Genomic DNA, 27,690 nt, shown 5'->3' with positions numbered 1-27,690 from the left:
TTTTTAAGAATAATTAAATCAGAACCATCTGTGTAAAGCTCACTAAACCCACCACAAACACAAAAAAAAATAAAATATTCGATAAGATAAATTAATAATGCTCACCAAGGAAAACAAACTTGGTAGACTTGAAGTCAGAAAGGAAAAGGTAACTACCCCCACCATCCTCATCAACAACCATATCAATTGTAATATATAAGAGAAGCCTGATACCACAGGATGCTGCTCAAGAATATCAGAAATAAAAACCCAATAATTGCCACTTCATACTACGTATGAAGAATCAATAGCAGGGTTGGGGTCTCAAGCAATGTTATTAATTTCTGTAATGTAATTTATTGGAGGAACTACTATTATAAAAACAAGAATAGGATAATAAGGCACTTTTAAGGCACAGAAAAACAATGCAAGGTAAATGCTGTCAATGGAGATAGCAGCTAGAAGGAAGTTCACATCTGATTGCTTTACTATGCATAATTAGCAGTGTCAAAATATAGTTTGTCAATTTGTATCTCAACAGGTCAAAAATAATAGAAATAATCAGAAGACTTATGTCATAAAAAATTTAGAGTCTCAGCCTACAATATATAGCAGAAGATAAAGGGGGAGAAAGGGAAGCATTCTCATATATATTTTACAGAAACATGTACAATTAAATTAATTTTATGCTATAGTACCAAATAAGTTTTGCTTTTTCAGACTGTCATTGACTGGACAATATACTCTAAATGATCAACTGCTTGTAGAAACGGTATTCGTGTAGACAGCTTTGACAACAAGGGGTATAATCATTTTGTAGATCTGTTTAGATGGGTGTTCCAGGAAAGGAATTTTGCATGACAAATGTAGTGAAATAAAATGAAAATAGACTGATAAAACCAGTATCTTGAGTGGAATGCAGTCTGGTAAGCAGATAGTAAAAACACAGAAAGGAAGTAGGAGGGGAGTGTGCTATAGGGGGGTACAACCTTGCAGAGCCTCATGCCAGAACTTAAGGACTTGTTACAGTGATACAGGGAGCCAGGGCAGGCAGCGAGCAGCACTGGTAAAGATGAGGAACATTGAAACTGAGTTTTCAATGAACCAAGGGCAGTCATGTTGTTTAAAATAATCCTCAAGAACATAAAGGAAACTTCAATTGTGTTACTATCCAACACATCTGAGAAATCAAAAAGGTCTGCAAACTACATTATCGTATTAAGCATTTGTTCAAATATATGAGAAAAGTGAATTTTACTGTTTCTATTTAAATTCAAAAGAAGTCAAAATAAAAAGTAAAAAAAAGATCAGTAACATACCAATTCCATTAACTGTTTTAGCTGACCTATCTCTTCTGGAAGGGAACCTAGCTTATTGTTACTTGCAATTAAGACTTTTAGAGGAAGACCACACAGGCAAGCTGGCAAAGAAGAAAGCTGATTTCGACTGCAATAAAACAAAACAAAAAATATTAAAACCATCGGTGATGTTCTACTGTATACTCACAAACTCTGAGAGCTGCAAAATGTCTTCATTTTTGTGGGTCATATTTTATGCAGATAAAATTGAAATTTTCAAAAGGCAATAATTAAGAAGACGCACATTAGAAACACCTGATCATTGACTAACAATATTGCAGAATTCACCACTGTGGAAAAAAATGCATTGTATCAGTTTAAGAACATTGTAACAAATCTGTTTGTCACAAAGAACAGCTGTTTCCCTTCCTAATGAATACAGGAAAGTCAACTGTGACAGTATTTTGCAAATATTTAAACATTCTTGTGGTTTTATGTGCCATTAAAATTGATGTATTTTGTTCCAGCTGAAAGACAAATATATAAATAACAGACAAAATGGTTATTTTCTCAATTAATTTAAAGCACATTTATAGTTGAAGAATACTTGGTATATCTTGTTCTGTGGTTCTGTGCTATTAACTCAGGTAAATACAGCAAAAATTTCTGGGACTATCAATGGTTAATTTCTTCCCAAGATTCATAAGCTAGAGCTTAAAGATGACACATGTCCTGACCCTTTGTGATGTCCACAAGATTACAAATAGTAATTTGTGGCTCAATTCCCAGAAGAAACTTTATGCCTATCAGAAAAACGTAATAATTACTCTCTTCTAGAATATTTTTAAATGTCCTTAAAATATAACATTTTCTTTCTTATAATTATTAACATGTAGTAAAACAATGAACAGTAACTTGAAGGGGTACCCCAGTATAAACCATTTTTATTAGCTTCTGCCTACATGTTAAGGCTTCAGAAAGCAAAGATATGTGACTAGACTCTGGAACACATGGTAAAAATTGTCCTGTGTAATTCAGTAGGAGTTGCAATATTGACATAAAACAAAGACAAGCAAAAACTAAAATTCCACAAGTTGCAAAGCATTTCTTCAAGAGCCAGACCAGCAGCGTGCTGCATATAGAGATGCATATTCATGCTCTACAAAACAGTCTCAAAATGTTGTACAAAGCAAACTACCATCCTATCTCTGTTGTGCACACCAAGATACAGAGATATCAAGTAACAAACCAAAGAAAATAAAAATGAGATCTCCAACAACAGTTGCTGAAAAACAGAAGCTGAAAAACAGTATGAATGCTTATTGTGGAGCCAGGCTTCTTAATTTTAATGTCCTTACAGAAGACTAAGACACAACTTTTTTGAAAAATTACCTGGAAGTACTTTTTCAAGCTCAAAGAACTCAAATGGAGGAAGCCTAGTCTCTAAAACAGTAACCCTATGCCGCAGATGAGACACAGATAAAAAATAAGTAAAAACTATTTTTAAGCTCCACAGAACTCAAAAGCAACCCACTAAGAGATAAGGAACAGAACATAACCAGGGCAAGTGAGTAATAAATCATCATTAGTTTCAAAGAAATTTCTTTAAATAAAACATGAACAGTATCCACCAATGCCAAAAAACTATATATAGATCTCTTGGCATCACTTTGTAATGCTATTCAACATATGGGCTCTGCTGGTAACAGGCAGAAAAATATGCATTTTAAATCTATTATGTATTTCTTGCCAAGAAGCAACGTGGTTAGAAAGTCAAGGATGTATTTCCTTCTTCAGACTCTTCAATACATTCAACGAACATGGGGAAGGGCACATCCAAGTGAAGGGGGAATTTTAAATTGAGAGAAATGACCTTATTTAATCAAATAAGAAATTACTTTTATTTTGACCAATTTACTGTCATGTGATATAAAATCTACTATAGTTTTGTGATTATTCAAATTCCATCACTACAGAGTTTTAATTTACTGTTTCCTGACATTGAATTATAACTGAGTTAATTCCTAAATTTACCAAGATGTTTTATGCATATTTAATAATTTAATCCAGTTTTAAGTTCTTCATGTATATGTAATAAACACTAATTAAAAATTTCAAGTCCTATTTCTTGTATGTGTGCAGATACTCAGGACACACAGTTCCACTTAAATTTTTAAGACAAAATAGTGTTCCACAGTGGCCAAAACTGCAGTACAGTAATAATATAGACTTGAGAAAATAAGACATGAGAAAGATCTTCAGTGTTGATAAAACTGATGATCTGAACTTCATTCCCTGAATTTAAAAGGCAGAGAGCCACTTCACCTTCTATTCAGACCTCATTGTAATAAAGATCAGACTGATCTATCTTCACTATTAGTTTTTACACATTAAACTGCAAAGAAAACTCCACACCTTACCCCAACTGAAAAAGGGCTCACCTGCCCTCCATCAAGAGCACATGTGCATTCAGCTCTACTTTAACTAACAGTAATTCTATGTACTGATTTAGTAGCCACACAGATTTTTCCTGGAAATGAGGAAAATATGTCTAATTCTTTGCCACTTTCTCCTCAAAAAGGCAGCAGCTATATTTCTTTCATAATATGATTATGCTAGTGATATAGTATCAGTCTTCCATTCCATTCCCCATTGTGAAAACTATAAATCCTCTGTCCCTCCATCTTTTTAACTGCAAAAACGGATGTCAAGCTTTACAAAATTTGTCATCAGAAGTGAATTTTTAAAAAAAGTGAATTAAAAAACTGTGGACATAATTAGCATTCCAGATTTGTTAGAAGATTGAAGGAAATAACTGGATTAATTTTCTTGGTTTTCTTTTAACAATGATTTTTACATTTTGGCATTTACAATGCCTTCATACAGAGCTGTCTCTGCAGCCAGTGAGCTTTTGAATCGCCCTTTTCAGTATCATAAAAAAATACGGTCAGTTTTTCCAGAACATTATAAAGCGCAGACAAAAAATGTTTTACATATTTGCAAATAAACAAAAAAATGTGCCAAAGATAAACTTACCTCAAATTTAAGTATGTTAGCATTTGCAAGTTTACTATGGCATCTGGTATAACTTTGATACAATTGTGGTATAGATTTAGTGTTTCCAGTGATACAAAATGGCACAACTCCGTAGGAACTTCAGTTAACCTATTCTTGGATAAATCTGAAAAGAGGAAAAAGACAGAAGGTACATTTTTTGAACCATTAGAAAGACGTACTATGAAAAGCTGCAATTTTTTTAAGTAAGTGAATAAATATAATTTACAGGGAGACAGCAAATTAGATCAGTGTCTTTATTACACAGAGGAAAGCTACTTCATAAAATTCCAGATTTTACAATTTTGAAATGGAACAAGCTGCATATAAAAGAGCAAACATTCAATTAGGATTCATTAGGTCTAATAAAAAGTAATTATTTGCAGGACTCAGTATGCTGAGGAAATAGCTGCAAACAGATCCCAAAGCTCATTAATATATCCAAAGATCTAGCCAATACACAGTTAGACATCTGCAAATAATGACAGCATTGAGAGAAAACAAGCAACAAGCAAACATCTTTAATTTAAACAGGTAAATAAATAATTAAAGTAATTCTTCAAACTGGCCTGTATTTCCTGGGTCTAAACCATTTATAAATGAATGCTACCCAAATGGTCTTCAAGACCATTCTAAGCACACAATCACAAAGGAAAAAAAAAGAAGGAAAAAATGTTCCTGAGCTTTGTTACTTAACTATCACTGTATGAAGAACAAGGTATCATAGTACTAATGTGAGCTCAAGTCATAAAATAATTATGCATGCTAGCATTCAAGTGAATCAACAGGATTCAAATCATTGTTTAAAAAATGTTGCAGAGCAAATACCGTATCCTCAGAAACTACACAAATGCTACCTACCCATGTCACCAGCCTGATAACCTCACCTGAAGAATAATCACTTGTCAAGTGGAAAGAACAGGAATGTACCTACGCAAAAAGTGAAATGCCTGATGGTGAGGAAAAAATAGAACTTAATGATCTCCTCACTTCACTCCTGCTATTTTAAGTCTAGTGCCTGATCCTTCAAAGCTTATTTCAAAGCTTTCTTAAATTAAAAAGCAAAAAGCAGCCAAAGTATGGATTATTTCCATGGCACTGATGATCTGTCTCCTGTCTTTAGGGCCATAAATTATATTTTTGCTTTTCATGAACAAACAGGTAGAAGTCTGAAGAATTTTTTAACTTCCTTCCAAGTTTGCTGTGCAGAAACACAGCTTGAATTCAAACCTATCACTAGTCAGAAGGACTTACTAGTTTTGTTCTTGTCTCCTGCAATGTGAGTTGAAATTCAGCACATTCTATTCTTGCCAGCCTCCACTTGGCTTCACCTCATTGCTTCCAACAGGAAGTTGGTTTCATTACTCCATCCCCTACCAAGACAATTGTGATGGTCTACAGGCACAGGAACTGAGAGCAGCTCTGCTGACCCTAATGGTAGCATGATTGACTTGAGAACCTCAACCAAAATTATTCACTTCTAAGTTACAATACAACAGCAACTCTAATTGCTCTGCTTTCTCTTACCAGGTTTTGATGGTGGTTATATACAGCATTACCTCACCTTCTCCTTCCCTTCATTTCTGACATCAAACTAAAGCATTTCCCACTGAGTGAATGTTACTATTGTTTCAAAGCAAGAGAAAGCTCTTCATTGTTCCTCTAGTTTAGTGCTTTAATTCTCCACTGTTTTCTATTTATCCTAAGAGCACTTATTTACCAGCATGGCATTCCAAAAGAATTCTGCTGCCTTCCTAGCTATGTTTATTATCAGTTATTAACAGAAGACTGCCATGCTGTAACTTTTTGAATCATGCAGGAACTATTCATATTTTACAACTCAAGTGCAAAGAAAACCTCAGTTTTTAAAATCATGCTTTCCTGTAGTGACATTGCCAGGAATATCCTGGTCACTTTCTCCTTTAAAGTGGAAGGAGCAGCAAAATCCAGATGAGTGAACTCTCCTGTCTAGGGTGAAAACAACCTGTATGGCACTAGATGGAGAGTAACAACCCATCCTTCACCTGATCCTTCTCCAGTGATACACAGATGAGCACCTGTGAACACTAAAATGTTACTTCTTCTCAAGCTCCTAGAACTGCAGCCTGCCACCTTAACTCCCTCTTCATGCCTGTTCTCATTTATCTTCACATCTAATAAAAGACTGCTGCCACAATATTTGACTCACTCTTAAAAAATTCCAGTATCTCAAAAAAGAAAAAACGCAACTAGATTGACTCCACTCCTAAAACAGGCAATACTAACAGAGTTAAATGCCCTTTTTTATTATTTATTGCTATATTTTGTTCTCCAGGTTTTAACTCTCTTAAACTGATGAGAAAAACAGAAACCACACAGATCATCACAGACAAATCCTTTCCTGTCATCTACAGGACCATGGGCTATAGGACACACTATATGCACAACAAATCTGTTGCTGTGTAGTTATCACAGTAAGAGAATTTCAACACTTGTATCTACTGTTGCTTCCTAAATAATGATAATGATAACAATAAAAATAATTTTTAAAAATCTAATCTATTCACAATATAGGGCAGATGAATAAAAACTGCACATTTTATTTACACTGTTGTAACATAGTAGGAAAAGCAGAAGTTTGTCACAATAATTTACTGAGAGAAGGTATTATTAACAGGAAATCTGAATGTCTTTGTGGAACACAGTACTGGAATGGAATCTGACATACAGAATGCCCATCACATTTTTAACTTGTGGTATAACTTTTCCCAAAAAATAGACCTCCCTGATCATATGGAAGTTAAAGAAGAAAACAGATTGCTATTATACAATTCTAGAATGAATATGAGCCTCTGAACATGATACAGCTGTGAAGAAAGCTTAGCAGCTTTCTGAAAATTCCACACAGGAAAGTACATGTTGTAAGAAACTAAAAGGAAAGCAGCCTGCATAAGTTTTATACAGTACCTTATAAGCCCATACAAACATGTAGAGAAACCTCTTATGTTCACATAATTATTATGTTAGTACTTCATATGAAGGTACTTTTGCCTCAAGGTTCTGCATCTTACAGTAAGTCTCTAAAAAACTCAAGAGTTAACCTGAAATACAAGTTCTAGCATAAAATACAAGGCTTAAGACTTTAGGAAACCGCAGAATCATTTGAGCATACTGGAAAAAAAAGTATGCCTGTACCTCAGTTTTTTCACCATTCATAAACTTTCTGAATTTTTTTTTGCTAAGGAATTCTTGGGTTATTTAGGGAAAAGGAATAATGCAGAAACTACATTTTTAAACCACTTGTGACAATATGTTTAAAGTACAGAAACAACTAGTTGGCAAACCCTTAGTTTCTTCCTGCAATTCTTTAACTCCACACTTCCCAAACTGCTAAGCTGCACACTCCCCTTATGGCACTAATTTGAAGAATAACATTTCATGGTAATTACTAATGAAATTATTACAGACTTGGCTTTTGCTAAAGAAATGGAAATTAACAGAGGGGTGGAATTTGCTCGTGTTTAAAAGAATTTTAAACAATTTCCTTAGACTATGCAACACAAGAGAGATCTAATAAATTAATGAATCTATGATAGCAGAAGAACATTTCATGGTTGTCAAGACAGTACAGGTAGGTTTCACCTGAGGTCACTATTTCCTGTAACTTCCATTATGAAACAGGTGACACAAACACGAAACAATGGGGCAAGGGAGACCATGTAATGGAGTTAGCTTCCTGTTTTAAATTAAATACACCATTCATTCATTATTTGTGACACCAAGACATTTTCAAACTACATCTGGCTTTACTTCATCTTTCCCTGCCAAGAACAAGTTTGTTAAAACTCCAAAATAAAGTAACAGAACACAAAGAAATAAGCAAGCCAGTTTAGAAAAAATTAGATGGAATCTTGATCTTTAAAAGAGTCAGCAGAATTTTGGCACAATGACACGGCTTTTGTATGAGAAGTGTTACTATGTTGGAAGCCAGACAGGAACTACACAAAATAAGCACTTCCTTAGCTGAGACTGAACAATAAAAAGCAAAAGGTTTACACTGGTAAATAAGCATTTAACAGGAGACTCCAAGCCTTGTTTGGTAACTAGCACACTGCCATTACAGCAGTAATTACTGGCCCCCATCCCTGCGGCAAAACCTTTTCATTCCTACAGCTCTGACAACCTCCACCACACAACCAAGTGCCACCACTGAGAAGGACCTTCCTGACTTCACAATTTACAGCCAGATAACCAAGTGCCACTATACATATATATACTATATTTGCATGGTATAAAAAACTGCTCTGTAGAAATCAAAATGGTTTTGTCAAAATATCCAAAATAATACCAGAAGTCAAATAGTGATATTTTTTTCACTAAAACTATTGAAGTTCTCCAATTTTGCTACTTTCCAGCGATTCATACATTTTTAAATATCAGTTATTAGTACATTATTAAACTAAAATCACACACTATTTATGGGAGAGCTAAACAACTGAAGACTTTAAATTTTAAAACTAATTCCTTAAACAAATATGCACATGCACTGCATCATAAGTTTTGACAAAGAACTTTAAAGAAAGCAGTTTATTAAAAGGAAATTATTTACACATTTCAGATGTTAGACAAATTCAAGTTTGTTTTATAAGTTCTATAAGTTTATGTTTCTAGCACACAAACCTGCAATAGACAAAAAATGAAATTGTGCTATAAGCATCTCTCCATCATTGAACAAGAAAAAAAATTAAATATATCTATATATATGAAATATCTGTACTTGCTATTAAGTTCCTGAAATCAAGAAATTACAAGGGAAAAAAAGTCACCCAAACAACCTTAATTCCAGCCCACTAAGTTTCTTTTTTCTGTAGGATTCAGCACTTACTGAATAAAAGATAGGAATCATTTTGAAGAAGCTATTGCCATTTGCACTAAAACACCATTCAAGGTATTCAAATGAGATGTCTGAAATGCATTTGACAAGGAATTCAAACAATTCACTGTAAAAGCCTAAAAAAAAAATACTAAGTTCAACCGTAATTTCATAATGTAAGTAAGAACATTAGAAAATACATAAGAAGTCTATAAGGGCATAACCACATGGAGCTCTTCCTTTTATACTGTAAGCTCCCCATAGTTTTATCAGGCTTTGAGGAAGCCTGTATTTTCTCATTAGCAAGGTACATCTTCATTGGGAACTGAAGCCACAAATGATGGCACCGTATCTTGGACACCTTTTGGAATACCTACTTAAAGAGCACTTCAGATCTTTGGCAATGCTGTCCCCCACTTCAGCAGAGGGGAAGTCATCTACTATCAGTATAATTGCACCTATGAGAATCAATCAAATGTCAAGGCTCTCTATTGAAGCAATTACTTTGTTCTAGCCTTCCACCCAAATGGTAGGAAAATCCACCATTCTAGAGACAAATGCTATCCATCAGTCATGAAAACACTAATGGAACTATGAAGTACTACATACTTTTAAGACATGCCATACAAGCTGTCATTATCTCCATACTCACAGCAGGATACCTACTCATCCTCTCCCTACACCAGAATTTATGGATAATATCCTAGGTGTACAGCTAGCTTTTACTGCAGTCAGCAACTTCTAGGACAGTGATGCTACATGAGTGACCAAGTGGTAGCAAAGATCTCCACTGCCTCTGGCATCAAATGCATTCTGCTTTACTCATGACAGTCAAATAAAAAAAAAAAAATACAAGGCATTTCTTCACTAAGAGACATTTCTATCTCAGTTACTTAGCAAGCAGAGTAACAAATAACAAAAGACAAAGAACACCCGGTAAAGTAAAAACAATTCTGCTTCCCTATTAGGAAAAAAAAACATGACACAGTAATGCATAGGCTCAAAAGTTTTTCCTTCTGAAAGTACAACTTGTATCAGATTGAAAAAAGGGTAGCTCTAAAGTTGATTCCTAGCAAATTCATCATTACTGATCCCACAGTATGCAACAACAGCATCTGATCCCATAGTATGCAACAAAACATTGATCAACCCTGAATCCAGAGATACAGCAGCTGAATCAAAATATGTAGAAAGTGCATCTGTCTCAGTCAGAAAGATAAAAACAGACCTCGCAAGACTAGTATTTTGAAGAGATTACAAAGCAACTCTGCCATCTCATACTCTTGGTAAGCATTTCTTTTGAGCACTGTCAGTATGTTGTATGTTTCCCTCTGTCTCCCATTCATTCATTCAAGAACCAACATTAAAAATCTCCACCTCAAAGCCACAATTAAATTAAGATTATGCTAGAGATGTGGGAAATTTCAAAGTGATCATAGATCTACGTTTCTATCGACTTTTCTTTTAATCGCTAGATTTAACATATCAAAATCTTCTTTACCACTGTGTATAATACGTGGGCAAGTTAAAGGGCTAATACAGAGAGGAACTAAATGCGGGATTTAGAGAAAAGGGAAAAAAAACCCAGACTGAGTAAAAACAGGCTGAGAGCAGGAAATCGTAGAGCCTGGCAGAGACGTCACCACTAGAGGGGGCCCCGATCTCACAGACTTGGCCTGCAAGGTGTGTTTCTCCTTTTGCTTCTTTCAGAGCCCATCCCCAGGGGATGCAGGGGATAGAAATAGGAAGTTTCACTTTAAAACCATCACTGGGCACTCATGCGAACCTGTCGCACACCAGAGTTTTCAAAAGATTACAAATGTGGCTGCTCAGTTGCAACCAGTACTGCAGGAAGCCAATATATACCCCAAATTCCAATAGAGCTAAGCCTTAAAGAGTCTATTCTGAAATAGTCACATTGAAGTACCTTTCCCCAAACTTCATTAAGATGATGCAAGAATATAAGGCATCCCTGAACCCTCTGTAGTTCAGCAGTAGCAATGTTTGGCCAAAATGATGATACATTTGACAAAGACTCTCCTTGCATTCCACCCCAGCAATTCTTATTTACTCTATTCCATCCATCACTCCACAATGGAATACACAGGTTACTTTTCCACAGTAACCTGCAATAAAAGTAGCTTGGAGCAATCCAGCAGCTTAAATTGGCTCTCCCAGGGATCCCAAAACTTTGTGAAAACATCAGGGTTTTTTGTTTCCTCTGTGTGAAATAAGAGGGGAAAAAGGGAGCAAAAGGCTAGCATATTCTTATTAATATCTCCATGGCACACTCCAATTCCAAGGACATGAAACAAAATTTCTCTGCAACAAACATGTTCAAAATCGTACCACAAGTCTGAAGGCATAAAATATGAAGGTTACTATAGTAGTCTACTTCATTATTGTACCTGCTTTTAGGTTACAATATATAACATTTGAATTTCTCCTTTATCTTCTATTTCTTCCTTTTAAGGACAACAATGGTTTGGGGTTAAGATTATCAGAAAAAAAAAAAAAAAAACCTCTTGATGCATCTCCCAATAGACTTCCTAAAAGACTCCCTAAAAACATACAGCAAGACTATAGGATTATTTCTGCAGACCTCCATGTCGGTATGAACAGATGTGATCCATGGTGGACTGATCCTAGTTGACCAACATGTGTCCACCCAGTGGCTCTATCACTCCCACCTTCAGCAGGACAGAGAGACAAAGACACAAAGCAAAAGCTCATAGATCAAGACAAGGATAGGAGAGATCATTCACCGATCACTGTCATGGGCAAAAAGCAGACTCAGCTTGAGGAATTTGATTCACTGCCAGTTAGTAAGAGAGTAGGGTAATGAGAAACAACAGCAACTAAAATCACTTTATACTCCTTTTCCAGACTAAACCTCTCTAATGATTCTCCTGTTTCTCCCCTAGCATCCATGTCCCTCAGTGGTGCAGGGGAACAGGGAATGGGAATTGTGGTCAGTCCATAAACACTTTGTTCCTGCCACTCCTTCCTCCTCTTACTCTTTCCCTACTCCAGGACAGGCTCATCCCATGCATTACAGTCCTTCATTAACTTCTCCAATACAGGTCCTTCCCACAGACTGTAGTACTCCAAGAACTGCCCCTGCGTGGGTCCTCTTGCCCTGTAAACCTCATATAGGCACCCAAACATTTGTATTATGAGATGGAAAAAAAAGTAACTGGCAATAAACATGCTCAATCAACACAGCAAACATTTGGTATGAAACCCACTTCATGGTTCATGAAGAATTCCTTCTTCTCCCATGCCTTCCACACAAGAGGGAGGATACAAGTAATTAATTTTCACTCCTCAATAAACAACCAGCCCTAAGAAGGATCAATGGATTGTATCAGTTTTAAAACTGCCATCTCCCATTTTTAGCCTTTTTAGTAGGTTGACTCAGAGTACTGGGGAAAATAACTGAAGTGTTTACATGATACTCTGTCCAGCTGAATCCCCCCTCTACTGAATGGAACTACATTTCCATCATCTTCCTGAACTGCTCCTATCAGCACCTGAAAGAAAATTTCACAGTGAACACCCACAAATGAGGGCAGAGCTTTCCCTGCCTTCTCTGTGTAAACAAAAAGTACATATTGATACTGAAAAGTCCTCAAGATTAGATTCAGCCGCCACAGATACACTTAAATTATTAGCATGGAATGATGACAGATCAGGTAAAACTGCAGTCTACAAGGGGACTTCCAGGTATGTTATAGATGTCTAACAGAACTAAGACTTGGATTATGAAATTCTTTCCTGAAAGAAGAACAGTGACCACTACTTTCATCAAATTCAAAAGAAAAGTTGAAAAATATGTAAATTTCATTTGCATGTACATAAATGTGCAGGCACACAAGCTTATTTCATTCAAGCATCTTCTACCTATTGGAGAACTGGAAAAACGTGTGAAATAAAATGAGGAATTATATTCTATCCCAAAAAAGGCAGTGGATCCCTTCACAGACATACTCTTCCAACACCTTGTAGTACAAATCTCTTGTTTGAGCCACAGAGATCATCTTAAAGCTACTTTGGAAGTCAACACCTTTTACCTCCACGGGGGAATTCCACATGATGTTCTCAAAGCCAGCAGTGTAATCTAATGGTCTAGAACCTTTTCCAGCCCACAGACAGCACTACTAAGAAGAAACAAGCTAATTGCAATGTCCAGGTTTGTTTTTCACTCCATTCTCTTTTAATAGCTTTTTTTTTTTTTTCCTCTCAAGCTGTGAAGAGAGAACACTGTTTATGCTATGCACTATCTGCCTCACTGACCTGTTCAAAGAGGAGGTGCCTCACATTTACCATCTGGTATAAGTAGCACAAAAACCAATTTCTGTGAAGTAGCTCACTTGCCTGCACTTTGAGGATAACTATTTTTCACACCTGACAGACTTAAATGCTACATTTGCTTATTTTAAATTTATTTTACACATGAACAATTTCACTGTTCTGTAAGAAAATTTTCTACAATCATGGAAATGAACAAAAGTTATTTGATCTTTAAGTACATCAAAGGCATGAGGGCAAAGACATGAGAAAGCTACCTGATGCGAATTTACAGTGGCATGGAAAGCAGAGTATTACTCATCTAATCACTTCCCTTTCTGTCTGTCCATCTCCCACAGATGTCAGGGTTAATCTCCCTTATCTATGTTATTCATGTCCTTCTCCACATGGTTCTTTAAGTCAGCACAACATAATTGTAAAATTTATCAATACAATGTGCCATGAAAGCTGGCTTACACTACTGAGCATAGCCTTAAACAATGAAGTAATTATATGGCTGTTACACAGGAGGTACATCTGAAAGAATGGCTAAGAAATACTTCAGACTTCTAAACAGAACAGAAATCCATGAAAACAGTATCAAGAAGTAAAGTACCAAGAAAGAAAAATCCTGGAATAAAAAAATTAAGTAGTAATAAATAATCAAAAATCAGATGCCTATTACTAGATAGAGGGGGGAAAAAAGTGAAAAAATAATAAAAATACTTCCTTGAACTGAAATCAAAATGAGTACTGTACATATTTTTTCTATTCTTTAAAAAAAACCCAAACAAACTAAAAAGAACGTAGTTGGAACCACTAGAACTACAGGCCTGTAATTTTTGTACTAAGATCTCTATCCTATGTAACTGTTCCCATGGCTCTTCCTCAAGTTTAAGACAATGTTTCTCAACCTTCTAATTTTTCTTTTCTTCACAATCCAATCAAAGAACCTTGCCTTCTTTGGGGAAAACAAAACCAAAATAGATATCCAGTATGCTGCTTGTCGGTCAGGGAGGGGTTGGATGGGTAATGTGCAACTTCTTTTTTTAACTTGTTTTAATAAGTCATAATTTACAACGGGATTGTAATCTAACATCTTTACAAGATGACACACATCAGATATACAGACCCCAAAAAGACTTAGGAGGGGGAAGTAAAATTCAATACACACAACCTCTACTTATAAACAACACAATGTATGTGACTAGTCAGGTAAAAACCATCTAATGTTTGCCATAATTCTTGCTTGGGGATACAAGTGGGAATAAGCCAACAGGCACCAATGGCACTTTGTGGGCAGCCTGAAATCACAGTTAAGTACCAGTGCTATTGCTGTGTTAACAACTGCATGGCAATGTGTATTTTGAAGAGACAAAAAAGCCTCCTTCTACTCTAATGTCTTATATTTGTTTTTTTTTTTGGGGGGGGTACATTTCACAGACAGTCTTCTGAAATGCACAAAATAATTTAACAGTAATCAGTATAGCCTACTAAGCCTGGCCTAAATTTCTGCTTATGGTGTAGATTCATTTCTACTTCCTTATTAATTTTCCTTTCAAACCACCCTTCATGATGTCAAAGTTCCACCTTATAGGCCAAGTATTATAATGATATTTTTCTTTAAGAACGATTTTGGACTGAGTACTCTTTCTGAAGGAATTCTGTTGTGCTTTTGCTTTCATTCATATCTTACCTCGCACATTCCTTTTAGTTTGATGGCTTATATGGTCTCACTGTGGTAACAGTGGCTTATCACAGACACAGAACAGGTTGCACAGAAAGCAGGGAAAGGACGGGAAAGTGTTAAATTCACAATGCTGTCCCTATCAGTAATTAAACCAAAATGTAATTAACTACAGACTCAGAAGCCTTATCCTGAAGTGGCTACATCAGCTCATTCATTTATGCCCAAATGAGACCCTGCAGGTCGATAATTAGGAGTCCTGTGAAGAGCTGATGGACAGCATCATAGGATCATTTCCCTTTGGTTATCGTAGGCTGATGGGTACACGGCAAAGTCTAAGCAGGATTTAATTTATCTCGGATTTAAGAGGTCCAGTAACTGCAATGCTATAACATTATTGTTATATTAAAAAAAAAAAAAAGCCAAAACAAAACAAAACCTCAACCGTTTACTCAATCTGCTTTATTCCTGGTGATAAAATATAATAATGCTTTAATGGAACAGTTGGGGTTAAATTACCCTTGTCAGAAGACAAACATCTTCATTGCACAAGCTGTGAACCTGCTCAAATCAGTGACAAGTAACATTTTGATGCATATGCTGCTGCAAATCCAGGTCAGGTTTTGTGAAAAACAGAATACGGCTAAAAGCTTCAGACCTAGAACGCAAAAGATTTGGGGAATACAACTTAAACTGTGGCAGCAGAAAGTGCAAAAGATATTTTGTGTGAGAAGTTAAGAACTTTTTGGCTTTATTTGTTTATCCAGCATACACATTTTAAAATCTTTACTAGGAGATGAACTGCTAACTTTTAACTTTGCCACCAGAGGAGGTGTTGAACCTGGTTGTTCAGAATGCTGAACCTGCTAATACTACCACTTATACTACCACTACTATTACACAGTGGCTAAACTTCTACTGATACTATTAATCATATCAGACTGATATCATTCCAAATGTGCAATTTTGAGTTAATTCAATTTTTAATTCATTAATGCACGTCAAAACCTCACTGATTTAATAACCTGCTTTGAACTGTACCCTCTAAACATTCTGACTCAATAACTGATATTTCTAATGTACCCTAACAAGTTCATTATGTACAGGTAAAGAGATCCACTAGTGATTTAGACAATTTTGTGACTTTTCAGACAACACTAAAAGTCATCCTGTCAGGATTTTAAGTCTTACCAAATCCATTCTCATGACTCAGTATCTCAATGTCAAGTAGTTCAGTCATGCCTAGGAAGAGGAGGTTACAGCTACTGAGAAATCTGTGGTTTTAGTTGAAAAAATGTCTGGCATTCCCACATTACAATTTATCTTCTGCATTCAAAAAACAACAGTCACATTTTTATCTAACTCACTCCAAATTCAGCCTCGTTTTACAAAAAAAAGGGAAAAAAAGGGAAAAAACCGGGAAAAAAACCGGGAAAAAAAACCGGGAAAAAAAAAACGGGAAAAAAAAACAGGAAAAAAAAACGGGAAAAAAACGGGAAAAAAAACGGGAAAAAAAAAAAAGAAATAAAAGAAAAAGAGAAGCCAAGAGTTCACTACAGGCTCTAAAATTTTTATTTTGATTTCTCCAAAACTGGGTAATCCTTGTGACTGACACATACTCTCCTCAGCTCACATCCCCTTGTCCCTCTGCATCATCAAAACATTTAGATAGGAAATTCATTATTTTGGGAAGAACTTCTAATGAGATTCACCAGTAAATGTATAATTATAAATGCATTTTCCTTCAGGAAAAAAGGCTCTGATTATGCAGAAATTATGAATCATTTCAACCTGCAATTTTTTTCTCTACAGAGATGGCAGTATCACATACCCCCACGTGTTTCCTATGCTTACTTAATGGAAGTCTCATCTCTGAAGTTTGTTTATTCCAGATTAGCAGATAGCAGAAAATCAACTCTAACACAAAAAGCTTCTAATGTGGCTTGTGCTGAGCTCTCTGCCAGCACACCTGCAGATACACTGAAGGTGTTATTTGAGACTATTATCCCAGAGTTATAAACTCTGTGCAAGATAGGAGACAACTGTTATGCTATAAACTGTCAGTTGCTCTGTTTTCTGTACACAACAGTATTTGATTTCACAGAAACCTAATTTTAACTCTTGACTGAGAACAGAAATATCTATTTTCTACCATGCTCTTTTGAAAGTGGAAAACATTAAAAGGTTTTAAAACTTTGTTAAAAGGCTAACTTATGCTTTCAAATCAAGCATCTCAAAATTTTAAAATGCCAGAAAGCTTAAGATATATCTGTCAAGGTCTGCTGTATCATCTGGCATCTTCTGCCAGAAGCATTTGTGGATAATGAACTCTGCCACAGCTTTTTCCAATGCCTGACATGCAGGAGGCTTTTTTTCTTGATTCTACAGCTCACTTGCTGCACAACCACCCACGCAGATATGTAACACTAAGGACAAAGATTGTCCTTTTAACAATTCCTCCCCCCCACCTTTTTCCCAGTGATATTCAGGAGAACATTATCTTCTTCCAGTCATTCTTCTAAAAGACTAATAAGCAAGCTGGCTTCTTATAGCTCCCTCTTGCCACAGTTTTCCTGACCATTCAAGTCTTTTTCTGTACCTGTTCCAGTCTCAAGTCATTTTCCTTGAGCACAAATGGGACAGAAACCACTGTAGAAGTTTTATGTTACGCCATTTCCATGCATAAAATCATGAAGAATTTCTAATCTGCATTGAAATACATCTTCTGATAAAGCCTGAAAACAAAATCAGGTGGTTACAATTTGTCATACTGGTGACTTGTGACCATCATTACAAGTATCATATCCAGGCTTTCTTCCTTCACTAATTATCAGCAATTAAATCATAACTTAGAGCAGCCACCTCACTTTGTGACCCTTTAAATTTTCTTCTGGAGCATTCTTCACAGAACAATGAATGTTTCCAGTGCTAAAGGTACCTTGAGGGTTGTCATAAATCAGTGTTCTCACCATAAAGAAGTGAAAGTGCTTAAGAAACAGAACACTAGGTGGGGAAAAAAAAAAAAAACTCAATCCCTGATACTAGAAAATCCTTTGTTTCTAACAAAGTTTCAGGTCACAGAACTAAGTTATCTACTTCAGCTGAAATTAAAGCAAACAGAAACAACCAACACCATAAAAATAAAGAAGGTTAAAACACCACCAAATATTTTTGCACACAAGTAGATTGTAAACCACAGCATTTTCTACTAAAAGTTTGCAACAACAAAGTGTTTGGCAAGTATCTGCAAGCATATCTGGCATTACAAATCTCAGTTGTAATTCCAAAGATAAAAGCTATGATCCTTTAGTAAACTCTGCCAATAGCCAAACCAGTGGTTTATCAGTAGATTATTTGAAAACATGTGTATTGCCATTTGTTACTAAGTTCCACTAGATCTGTTTTTCTCAAACATCTCAAAAGAGTCTTGCCCATGTGCTTGCGTCCTTCCCACCAATACATCAGCCATATCTTAACCAGGAAGCAAAAAACATGTTCTTGATATTTTCCACTAGCAAAGCCCATTTCAGAGGTTAAATAAACCTCTTAAAAAAAAAAAAAAAAAAGACAGATTCTTTAGGCTTAACTTTAAGGTTTGTTTTAGAGGTTAATAAAGGTCTAAAGCAATGTTAATTAAAACAAATTTCTTTCACAATATAAATGCTTGAACCAAGCATGAACAGATTAAACTCATTTTAATAAAGATGCATATGTTAATTAAGAAATATCTTTTTTCATATACAGCATATATAATTTATAAATACACATTATAAATTAATAAAGTACACTACACCCATGGGTCAGTCTGCTGATGTGAAATGACATCAGTAACTCCCCATCAACAATGCAGAGTTATGCACTAGCATTTCCATTTCATGTTGCATCTTTTCCAATGTGACAGAATCCATGCAAACAACCTCATCAGGGAAGACTCATTTGTTATCCCACAGTTCATTTTTTATTGAGAAACAACAAAAAATGCTTCAAGGAGCTAAGGTAACTTACAAATCTGGACACTGTAGCCTAATTCCAAGAACATTATTTATAAACCATATACACACTGGATTTATGTGCAAATATTTTTCAAAGAGGAAAACAAATACTAGCAAGCACAGAGGAAGGAGGGAACTTAGCCTTTCCTTCAGGCACGATGAGCGAAGTGTCATTAGCAACTGTGGCACAGAAACCGGGCAATGTGCACACACCAGCAGTTCCCTGAACAAACACAGCGACTGTCCAAGGAGACATTGGCAGGAGCAGGGAGAAGCTGGCACAGACCTGGACCAGCATCCACTTCATCAGGCAACATTGTAACAAAAAATACAGCCCAGTCCTGCTGGAGTCCAGTTTGCAGTAGGAAGAGGGAATAACAGCACCCAACATGGAAAACCCTCACTTGCTTAGCTCCAGTGAACAAGTGATCTTCAGCACCATGTAGGACACAATACTTAAAAACATTTCAGGGCATGAATTAAAGAATGACTCAGAGTTATTAACAGATCCACGAGATCATTGCCCTTGACAGAAAGGAAGGGAAGGCAGCACCTGAGTTCTGCCTTTCAGCATGTGAATGGCCAATGTAGACTGCACTCAACAACTCCATTGCCTTTGTTTCTCCAAGCACAAAAAACCAGAGATCATTTTTCCCAATTTTTTTAAATGTAAAAGTTAAAAGATAACAGAGAATAAGCATTTTCTCCAACTGCAGTTCTACTTCAGATGAGCAATGCATACAGACTACTTGCTTCTGCTACAGTAAGTTAAGTTTACCCTCCTGTATTATCTCATGCTACCAATAGTGAATAGGAAAAATAAAATTTAGTCACTGCCATCTATTTATCAGCTCTTGAAAGCTTAAAGACAATATCAAAAAAGCAGAATTTTCCTTCTAAGATAATTACTTAGTAATAAGATAACCTGGGGTCACCATGTAAAATGCATCTGGTTTAGGTAAAACCTGAACAAATTAAGATTCCAACATAGATTTAAAGGAAATAAAACCCTTCTACTAATAAGACTGCATTATTTTAAGGAGATATAAAAAAGGTTGGTCTAAGGTGTAGGGTTTGTTTTAAACGTTGTAATTATCATACTTGTTCTTTAGTAGATATTATCATAGTCTATAGGTACCCAAATGGCTTTGGGTTTCTTTAAAAGGAAGTAAATTTCAATTCGGACATTGCATGACTGTAACAAGAACAGTTTGTCATTGACTGGAACAAGAAGATAGGGGAGGAGGAAATTTCAATCCTTGCTTATGCTACACTCATAAATAAGCATGGATTAAAAAAACCCTCCCAAAAGCATGAATGTCACTGACATACTAACTCTTTAGACTACAATAGTCTAAGTATTATTATTACACATGTAATATTATATGTATTTAAGTGACAGCATGAAAAAAATCTCCTTAAGCACAGAAGTAATTACTTGATTTCTCTTAATACATATTCCATTTCTTTTCTTTTGGCACTTGAACATAAAGCACCTGATAAAAAGCATACCACTGAGTTCCCTCAAGCTGCTTGCTTCTAGATGCAAACAGGGGAATTTATTGCCAGCGGGAGCAGTCTACATTTTTTAAATTGTTTCTGCATTCTCTGTATACAGATTGTCAAATTATTTGCATGTGGTAGACTCATGTCATTTCCAGCTGCTCTTTGGTCATTACTGTTTTGCACCAACATATATAACAACTTTCAGTACAGCTTACTGAAACTTGGCCACCGAGCAACAGTATCTTCCAAAACCCACAACCAAACATCAAAAATCTCTCCCCCAGTCATTAGAAGTTACAACAAACAAGAAACATAGCCTTTCCTTAACAACCAAAACAAACAACTCAGTAGCTTTCATTCATTGTGCTTTAGCAGCTTTCACTGTCCAATTCTGACAGGCTAAAAGCCCCTTTTAGGCCTCAAAGTTTCCTTAAAACTAATTAAGCAGTAGTGAAAAGTGTGTTTTGAGACTTCCATGAGTCCTTCATATATTTTCAGTAAGTCACATATTGATTTTAAGAAGTCTTACAAGAACAAACTTGTATCTAATAAATGAATCCAGTTTCTATACATAAGACTGCACTACCAACGCAGCTGGTGAAAGTTTATCAGAACTCTTCAAAATTAATTTCCAGACTTTCATATTAATATTTCAGTTGTTCCTAGAAATTTTCCGGTCTTAAGTACTTTCAAGAAAATCCAACTGTACAAGAAACTATATATTCTTTGCTTTCACATGGGTTTCCAATGTTCACTTTGAAACATGACTAATCTTGCACTGATTTAGGAAAATAGTGATTATAAATATATTATTATAAACCATAATTTTTCAGAGTCCTAAGTTAAGTGACCTACTAAGTTCCCCTAACTCCACTGCAATGGTCAATGAACTGTAATGTTCTAAGAATTTAACCAAATTGCTGTCTGGGTATTGTAAACATGAGAAGGATCACACAGACTGACAGGTAACCCATACAGTATTCAGATTATTCATTCAATCAAAAAATTCATGAATTAACAGGAAGAAACACTCCTGATTTTAGATTCTGCTCTAAATTATTCTCCTTACATCATGATAGAGGTAAGCTGGTGATTATCCTCTTTGGAGGAAATGGATGAGGTAAAAAACATTCTAATGAGCAAACTAGTACACTCCAGACTGAAAGAAAGCATTGTTTCACATTGTCTTTCAGAACTAAAATAAGTTTCTTAATGTCAGTTAAACCATCCACAGCGCTTCTCATCCAAATTTCTACAAAAATCCTCTCCAGTTTGCTTTGGCTACATTTCTTGGCTGAACCCTATTCATTGAGGTTATGTGACCCCTAATACTATCCTGCCATGGCAAATTCCCAAATACACAAACCAGAGACTTGGCTCTCATAAAATTTTCCTACCAGCTTCCTGAACTACTACTAATATAATTAATTCATTCAATTTTAATTTCTCAGACAACTTTTGGCCTATTTTCTACAGAGAATCACCCACCCTATTAGCAAAGAAAACAGCATTTTAACATTTTTCTTTATTGAATTATTTGAAGAATTATTTATTTTCTTACCAGGAGTTTTAGACAAATGCAGTAAAAAAAAAATTACTGAAGTAGTTTGGAAAGGCCAAGGAACTGTAAAGATTAAGGTATCCCCTTCAAACTCAATGTGTAGGGTTACAGGATTTATTTTTTGTAATTACTTTGTAATTAAATCTGGAACTCTGGTATGCTCCTGGCATTCACGGACACACATACAAGAGCAAGAGGTCCTAGGACATCATCATGCTCTTGGTCTACACAAAATCTACAATTTTATATACATGTGACAGCAAATTACAGCACTCCATTTTGTACTTCATACCAGCACTGTTCGGATTCCTCTTTGAGACAGTTTTTCAACCAGTGATTACTCATATCTTCAACAGAGCAACATAGTCCATTAATATTTTCCCAGGACACTGCAAACTAATCTAAGTTTGAAGACCAGAATATTTGCCCAAAATAAAAAATTCAAGAAAAAATAACCAGGATCTTAAAAATCAAGCTTCACAAACATGCTATTTTATGGCTCCAGGCAAAGCTAAATCACAGGCAGATCAAAGCGGCTGTCCATATGAACATAATGTACGAAATTCTGAAGAAGTTTAAATTACTTCATTGTAGATTGTAATCAGTAGCTTGTGACTACCAGTAGACAGGAATGAAAACAAGACCATTATGATATGTAGCTTTCAATTTAACCTTCTGAAGTTATTGTCCAAATCTATTTGAAGTGGTGAGTTCATGAGGGAAAAGTGTTGAGTGTGCTATTATTAGTAATACTGCAAATACATTTATTTCCAGACAATTGAATGTTCTCAAATGTTGTTTTGAATGCTTAAGCACATGAACTGCAACAAACACTTATGGCAAATTGACAACTCAACACAAGTAAAGAAGACAGAAGCTCCTGACAGCTGCTTAAATTCAGTAGAGACAAAGTAAAAAAAAGAAAAACCATATCTGGAGTATCTTAAGACACAACAGTTTAGCTTTATTTTATACTGATTTTTTCACAGTACTAAAATTAATTTAATAAAGTGTACTGTGCACATCCAAAATATACTGCATTTTACTCTACAGTGAACAAAGAACTTAAATAAAAACTCTAATGTACTATAGTTCCCTATGGAAAAAAACTTCAGTGTCCATACCCTTGCTGTCAGAAGGTGATAAGTTGTTTAGATATAATACTCACTATAGCTAAATGAACTCACCCAGCTGAATGAACTTACATTACACTGACATCAAACATGCCCAACCATGTAAACTGTTTTAACTGGGAGTCCCAAAAAGAACGTCAGAGTCACTATAAATGTCTATATAAAACAAACTTAAACAGCTTAAACAGAAATTAAAATTAACATCACAGAAATCTAATACTATTTTCTCTGCAGAAGTCTAAGAACCTAAATTAAGAAATAAAATAAATTTTAAAATAGTGTTATGAGAAGGATGTATTGTTCCTTCTCCCTGCATGTATTACTGCATGTATTGCTTTTTCTTACTCTTCCATCTTAGTCTGGTGTTATAATTAAAAAGTTCTCACCAATATGATTTTCAGCAATGTCTTTTACCACTATTTAAAGAGGTTGTTTGTCCTCCATGAATTTAGTTTCTGAACTTTTAAAAGTTCAGAAAAGTTTTGTTAGTCCTAACTAACAAAATCAAATAAGGGGAAATGCCTAAGAGGCTCTTGTGTCTATACATGCAAGCCAGTAAAAGAGCAGACCACAAGGCCTTTGGCTTTATTCCTCTAGAGCTACAAGATGAAAAAAGGACATTAGAGGAAGGAATGTGAAGAAGGTATGATAAAGTTGTCAAGGTCAGATCAAAGCACTTTTATAAGCTGTTATCTTTCTAAACAAGCTCAGCTTTTAACATTTATTTTACATGCTGTAAAGTAATTCTACTCTGACTAAAGGGAGAAATTAGGAGCAGCTGTTCAAGTGTCCACTTGAATATATTTCTCTATATTCTCAGTAATTCAATAATGCTGTTTGAATTCTGTTAGTCTAACAGTGGCCTGCCAAATCATAACCTAGTTAACCATTACAACCCTGCAGGTGATAATAATACACTTCTCACACCTGTAAAGACAAAAGTCAAGTGAAGTGTTGTCAAACAACACAAACACTGTGCAACCAGTGTTTCACACAAAGATGAATGAAGCATAAAAATTATGCGTACAGCAGGTGAAAAACTGATTTAACACATCAAATAATAGGATTTAAGGCATGGGAAAATAAAATCTCCATCCAATGCAGCATATTAGAGTGACATACAAAGTTCCCCAAAAAATGCAAAGTACTGATAGGAGATTTGCAGTGTTCTGTTTGTGTTTAATACTTTTTCAAATCCTAAAAAGAGGCATTCAGTAAGCAAAGCTGGATGACACTTTTGCCCCCTTCTTCTTCACTGTATGTTACTTCAGAGGATAGATATTTTGACTTATATAGGATTATCAAAGAGCAGCCTCAGCAGTGCTCATTATGAAATGTAAAAGTAATGAAAACATTTGGAAAAGCAAGTAAGGAACAATGCATGAACAGACTAAAAGCAAATTACTATGTCCCAAATAAATCCACAGAGCTATGGACTAATTTGAAGACTGTATATGGTTCTAGCAGACTCTGTACCAAAAGAATATGGTCAAAAGAAAAAGGCCAAAGAAGAAAAAAAAACAATTAAAGTATCAGAACAATTTCCATTAAAAGGAAGACTGAGTTAAGATTGTTTGGGATGGAGACAACCTGGTGGAAGAGATATGGGAGTCAAAGTCAGGAATAGAACCAACTTGGTCAGTAGGGAATAGCAATTCACCTGTCTCTATCTCTGTAATACAAGGTAAAAAACAATACAAGGCATGGAACTCCTGGAATGGCATGAAGTGTCTACTGGAACAACACAACACAAACTTGCTGAAAGAATTAGTCACCAAGGACTTAAAGACAACACTTCTACCTCATGAAGTCCCTCAGTTGCAAATTTTTGAAAATAGGCCATATGTTCTGGGGAGGGGGGGTAAGAACACGTGCCTAGCTAATCAGTTCCCTTCCCCAGGCACATATGGTGGGCCACTGAGACCCGCTCCTGGGCTAAGCAACCTCCAAGCTCTTATTTTTCATCAGCACATAAAAAGCTCAGATGAAGTTAAAGCCTGCAAAAAATTCCGAAAAATGGCTTTGTTAAACCTGCCAATTGACAGTCATACATTATGATTAATGACTGCAGTTCACCAATTTACCGTAGTCTCTTTGCTGCACAACAATGGACAGCAAAGCTATTAGTCTGTTTTACTGCCCAAATCATACTCTTGTCATTTCACTGTGCCACTTGTACTGCAAACCTGATACATACAGTAAGCTTTTACTTCAACAGCAGTTGTTTTAAGGTTAAAGTAGACATTTAATGTACCTCAATATACTTCAACACTTTCAACCCTAAGTTCTGTATGCACAACTACTTGATATTTTAAGTGACAGAAAAATGAAAATAAGACTTTTAAGGGAAAATGGTTGTAGCCCCTCTGCCACTGTAATGATGGCTTGTGAGTTTCAATAGAATATATATGTACTCCTAGAAACAGACTGTAAAAGTTTCTTCACATCCCAGCAATATACTCATTTAATAAGATAATAAACAGTATTGTTTTAGGGGCACATCAGTATAAAATATCCTACAACCTCTACAGGAGAGTTGTTAACTTTATACAAATAACAATCGTGTCACACAAAGAACAAAACATCTCTTTTTTAAAAAGTTATGAAATCTATACATAGACAACTACACACAGAAGATGTGTAACATGCATAAGATTACAGGCAAAGTTGTCAGTAGACCCAAGTTCTACATGAACTATACTTTCCAGTAATAATGATCCACATCATACGCATGTCATTCAGAATGTCACTAAATTGCACTACATTGGTTTTACCAGCATGAGGCATAACAAAAAAAGGAAATGTAACTCACCTGCTTTCCTTCATAAAAACTCTCAGACTCCCGTTAGAATTATTTTTACCAACAGATAAAGGGCAGGCAACAAAAAGTGCTAAATAGGACACCTTTCTGATAGGGCCTCACATGTAACAATAAATTAATCACAGCATCAATTAGGTTGGAAAAGAACTCTGAGATCAAGTCCAACCTATGACCAAACATCATCCTGTCAACTAGACCATGGCACTAAGGACCACATCCAGTCTTTCCTTACATGGCTCCAGGGATGATGTCTCCATCACCTCCCAGAGGATCCATTCCAACATCTCATCATCCTTTCCATGAAGAAATTCTGATGTACAACCTAAACCTCCCTGGCACAGCTTCAGACTGTGTCCTCTTGTCCTGTCCTGTCGGTTGCCAGAGAGAAGAGGCCAACCTGGCTGCACGCTCCTTTCAGGGTGGGTGAGGTCCCTCCTGAGCTTCCTCTTCTCCAAGCCAAACAGCCTCAGCCCCTCCTCTTAAGGCTCATGAAGTTATATGTTGAAATTCCCAGCTTTGTAAGATTTCAGAATAGGAACAAAGGTGAGACAAAAAACCCACATTGCTTGAATCTCTGGTTGGCCAGTTGAGATGCTTTCTCCAAAACTCTCCATAAATTATATGTGATAAAGCAAAACATGCTTGATTCAATTAATCCAGCAATTACACCTAAGAAGGTGATGAACCTGAATATGCATCTAACACCTTTGCGGGTACTGGTTTACAAGCAAAATGGTGACAGTGAGCTTAACACAGGAAACTGAGTTCCAATGAAGAACCAAAGGAACACTGAATTTATTATGCCAAATATTTGACTCTCAATTACAGTACTTCACAGCAACCACATTAATAATATAGTCACCATTCTGCAAACATGAGAGAGTTCACGTGTAACTATTCCCATTTGCTTCCCCCTTTGGCTTAAACATTATGCTCTTCTGTCACACTATGCTCTTCTGTCTAAGAAAATCATGACTGAAATAAAATAAACTTGTTAGACAGAAAAACAGTTGCTTGGTAATTCTAGCAAAATCAATCCCCTGCAACAATTTTTTTTTTTTTTCAGCAACAGCAGGTGACAAAAATGCAAACTTCACAATGGATCTATGACCAGTGATGAATTTTTGTAAAGCTTTTCAAGAAAACAGGGTTGGTAAAAATTTCAATTAAAATCAGAAACACCTTTCAGCAAGCTCATCTACTGACAAGATCTGAAAGAATTTATATTCAATTGTTGCAAAATCTATTTTCATATAAAATGTTGCCTATCTTGGACCTATAACATTAATTTTTATATAGAATTACTTTAATGCAGGCTGACAAAGTAAAAATAATTTTACCTAGAATGGAACTTGATCCATCTGGAAAAAAATAAGTGCAAACTAGATGTAAAGTGACTTTTTACTCAAAAAACACATGATGTTGCCTAAGAGATGCAGAAAGAATGTATGTCACATATAAAGACTGATTTTAATACATGACAAAACATTTAAAGATATGTGCCTAGATACTTTAAG

General features: G+C 35.7%; 1 protein-coding gene across 6 annotated transcripts in view; it reads right to left on the bottom strand.

Annotated features, from left to right (window-relative positions):
* The window catches only part of LRCH1 (leucine rich repeats and calponin homology domain containing 1), a 116,021-nt gene that overhangs the window by 58,127 nt on the left and 30,204 nt on the right, over positions 1-27,690 (bottom strand). For all 6 annotated transcript variants that reach the window (XR_002465269.3, XR_002465270.2, XR_002465272.2 and 3 more), the window contains exons 2-3: positions 4,314-4,458; positions 1,299-1,425 (exon numbers count right to left, since the gene is read on the bottom strand). Coding sequence is in view for 2 of the 6 variants with exons in the window: in XM_021528437.3 (XP_021384112.2) it covers positions 1,299-1,425; positions 4,314-4,458 (272 nt within the window). In the remaining 4 variants the exon portion in view is untranslated. The remainder of the gene's footprint in view (positions 1-1,298; positions 1,426-4,313; positions 4,459-27,690) is intronic.

Source organism: Lonchura striata, chromosome 2 (genome assembly GCF_046129695.1).
Source record: "Lonchura striata isolate bLonStr1 chromosome 2, bLonStr1.mat, whole genome shotgun sequence".
Lineage (NCBI taxonomy): Eukaryota > Metazoa > Chordata > Aves > Passeriformes > Estrildidae > Lonchura > Lonchura striata.
This window is presented reverse-complemented; position numbering and strand designations above follow the sequence as displayed.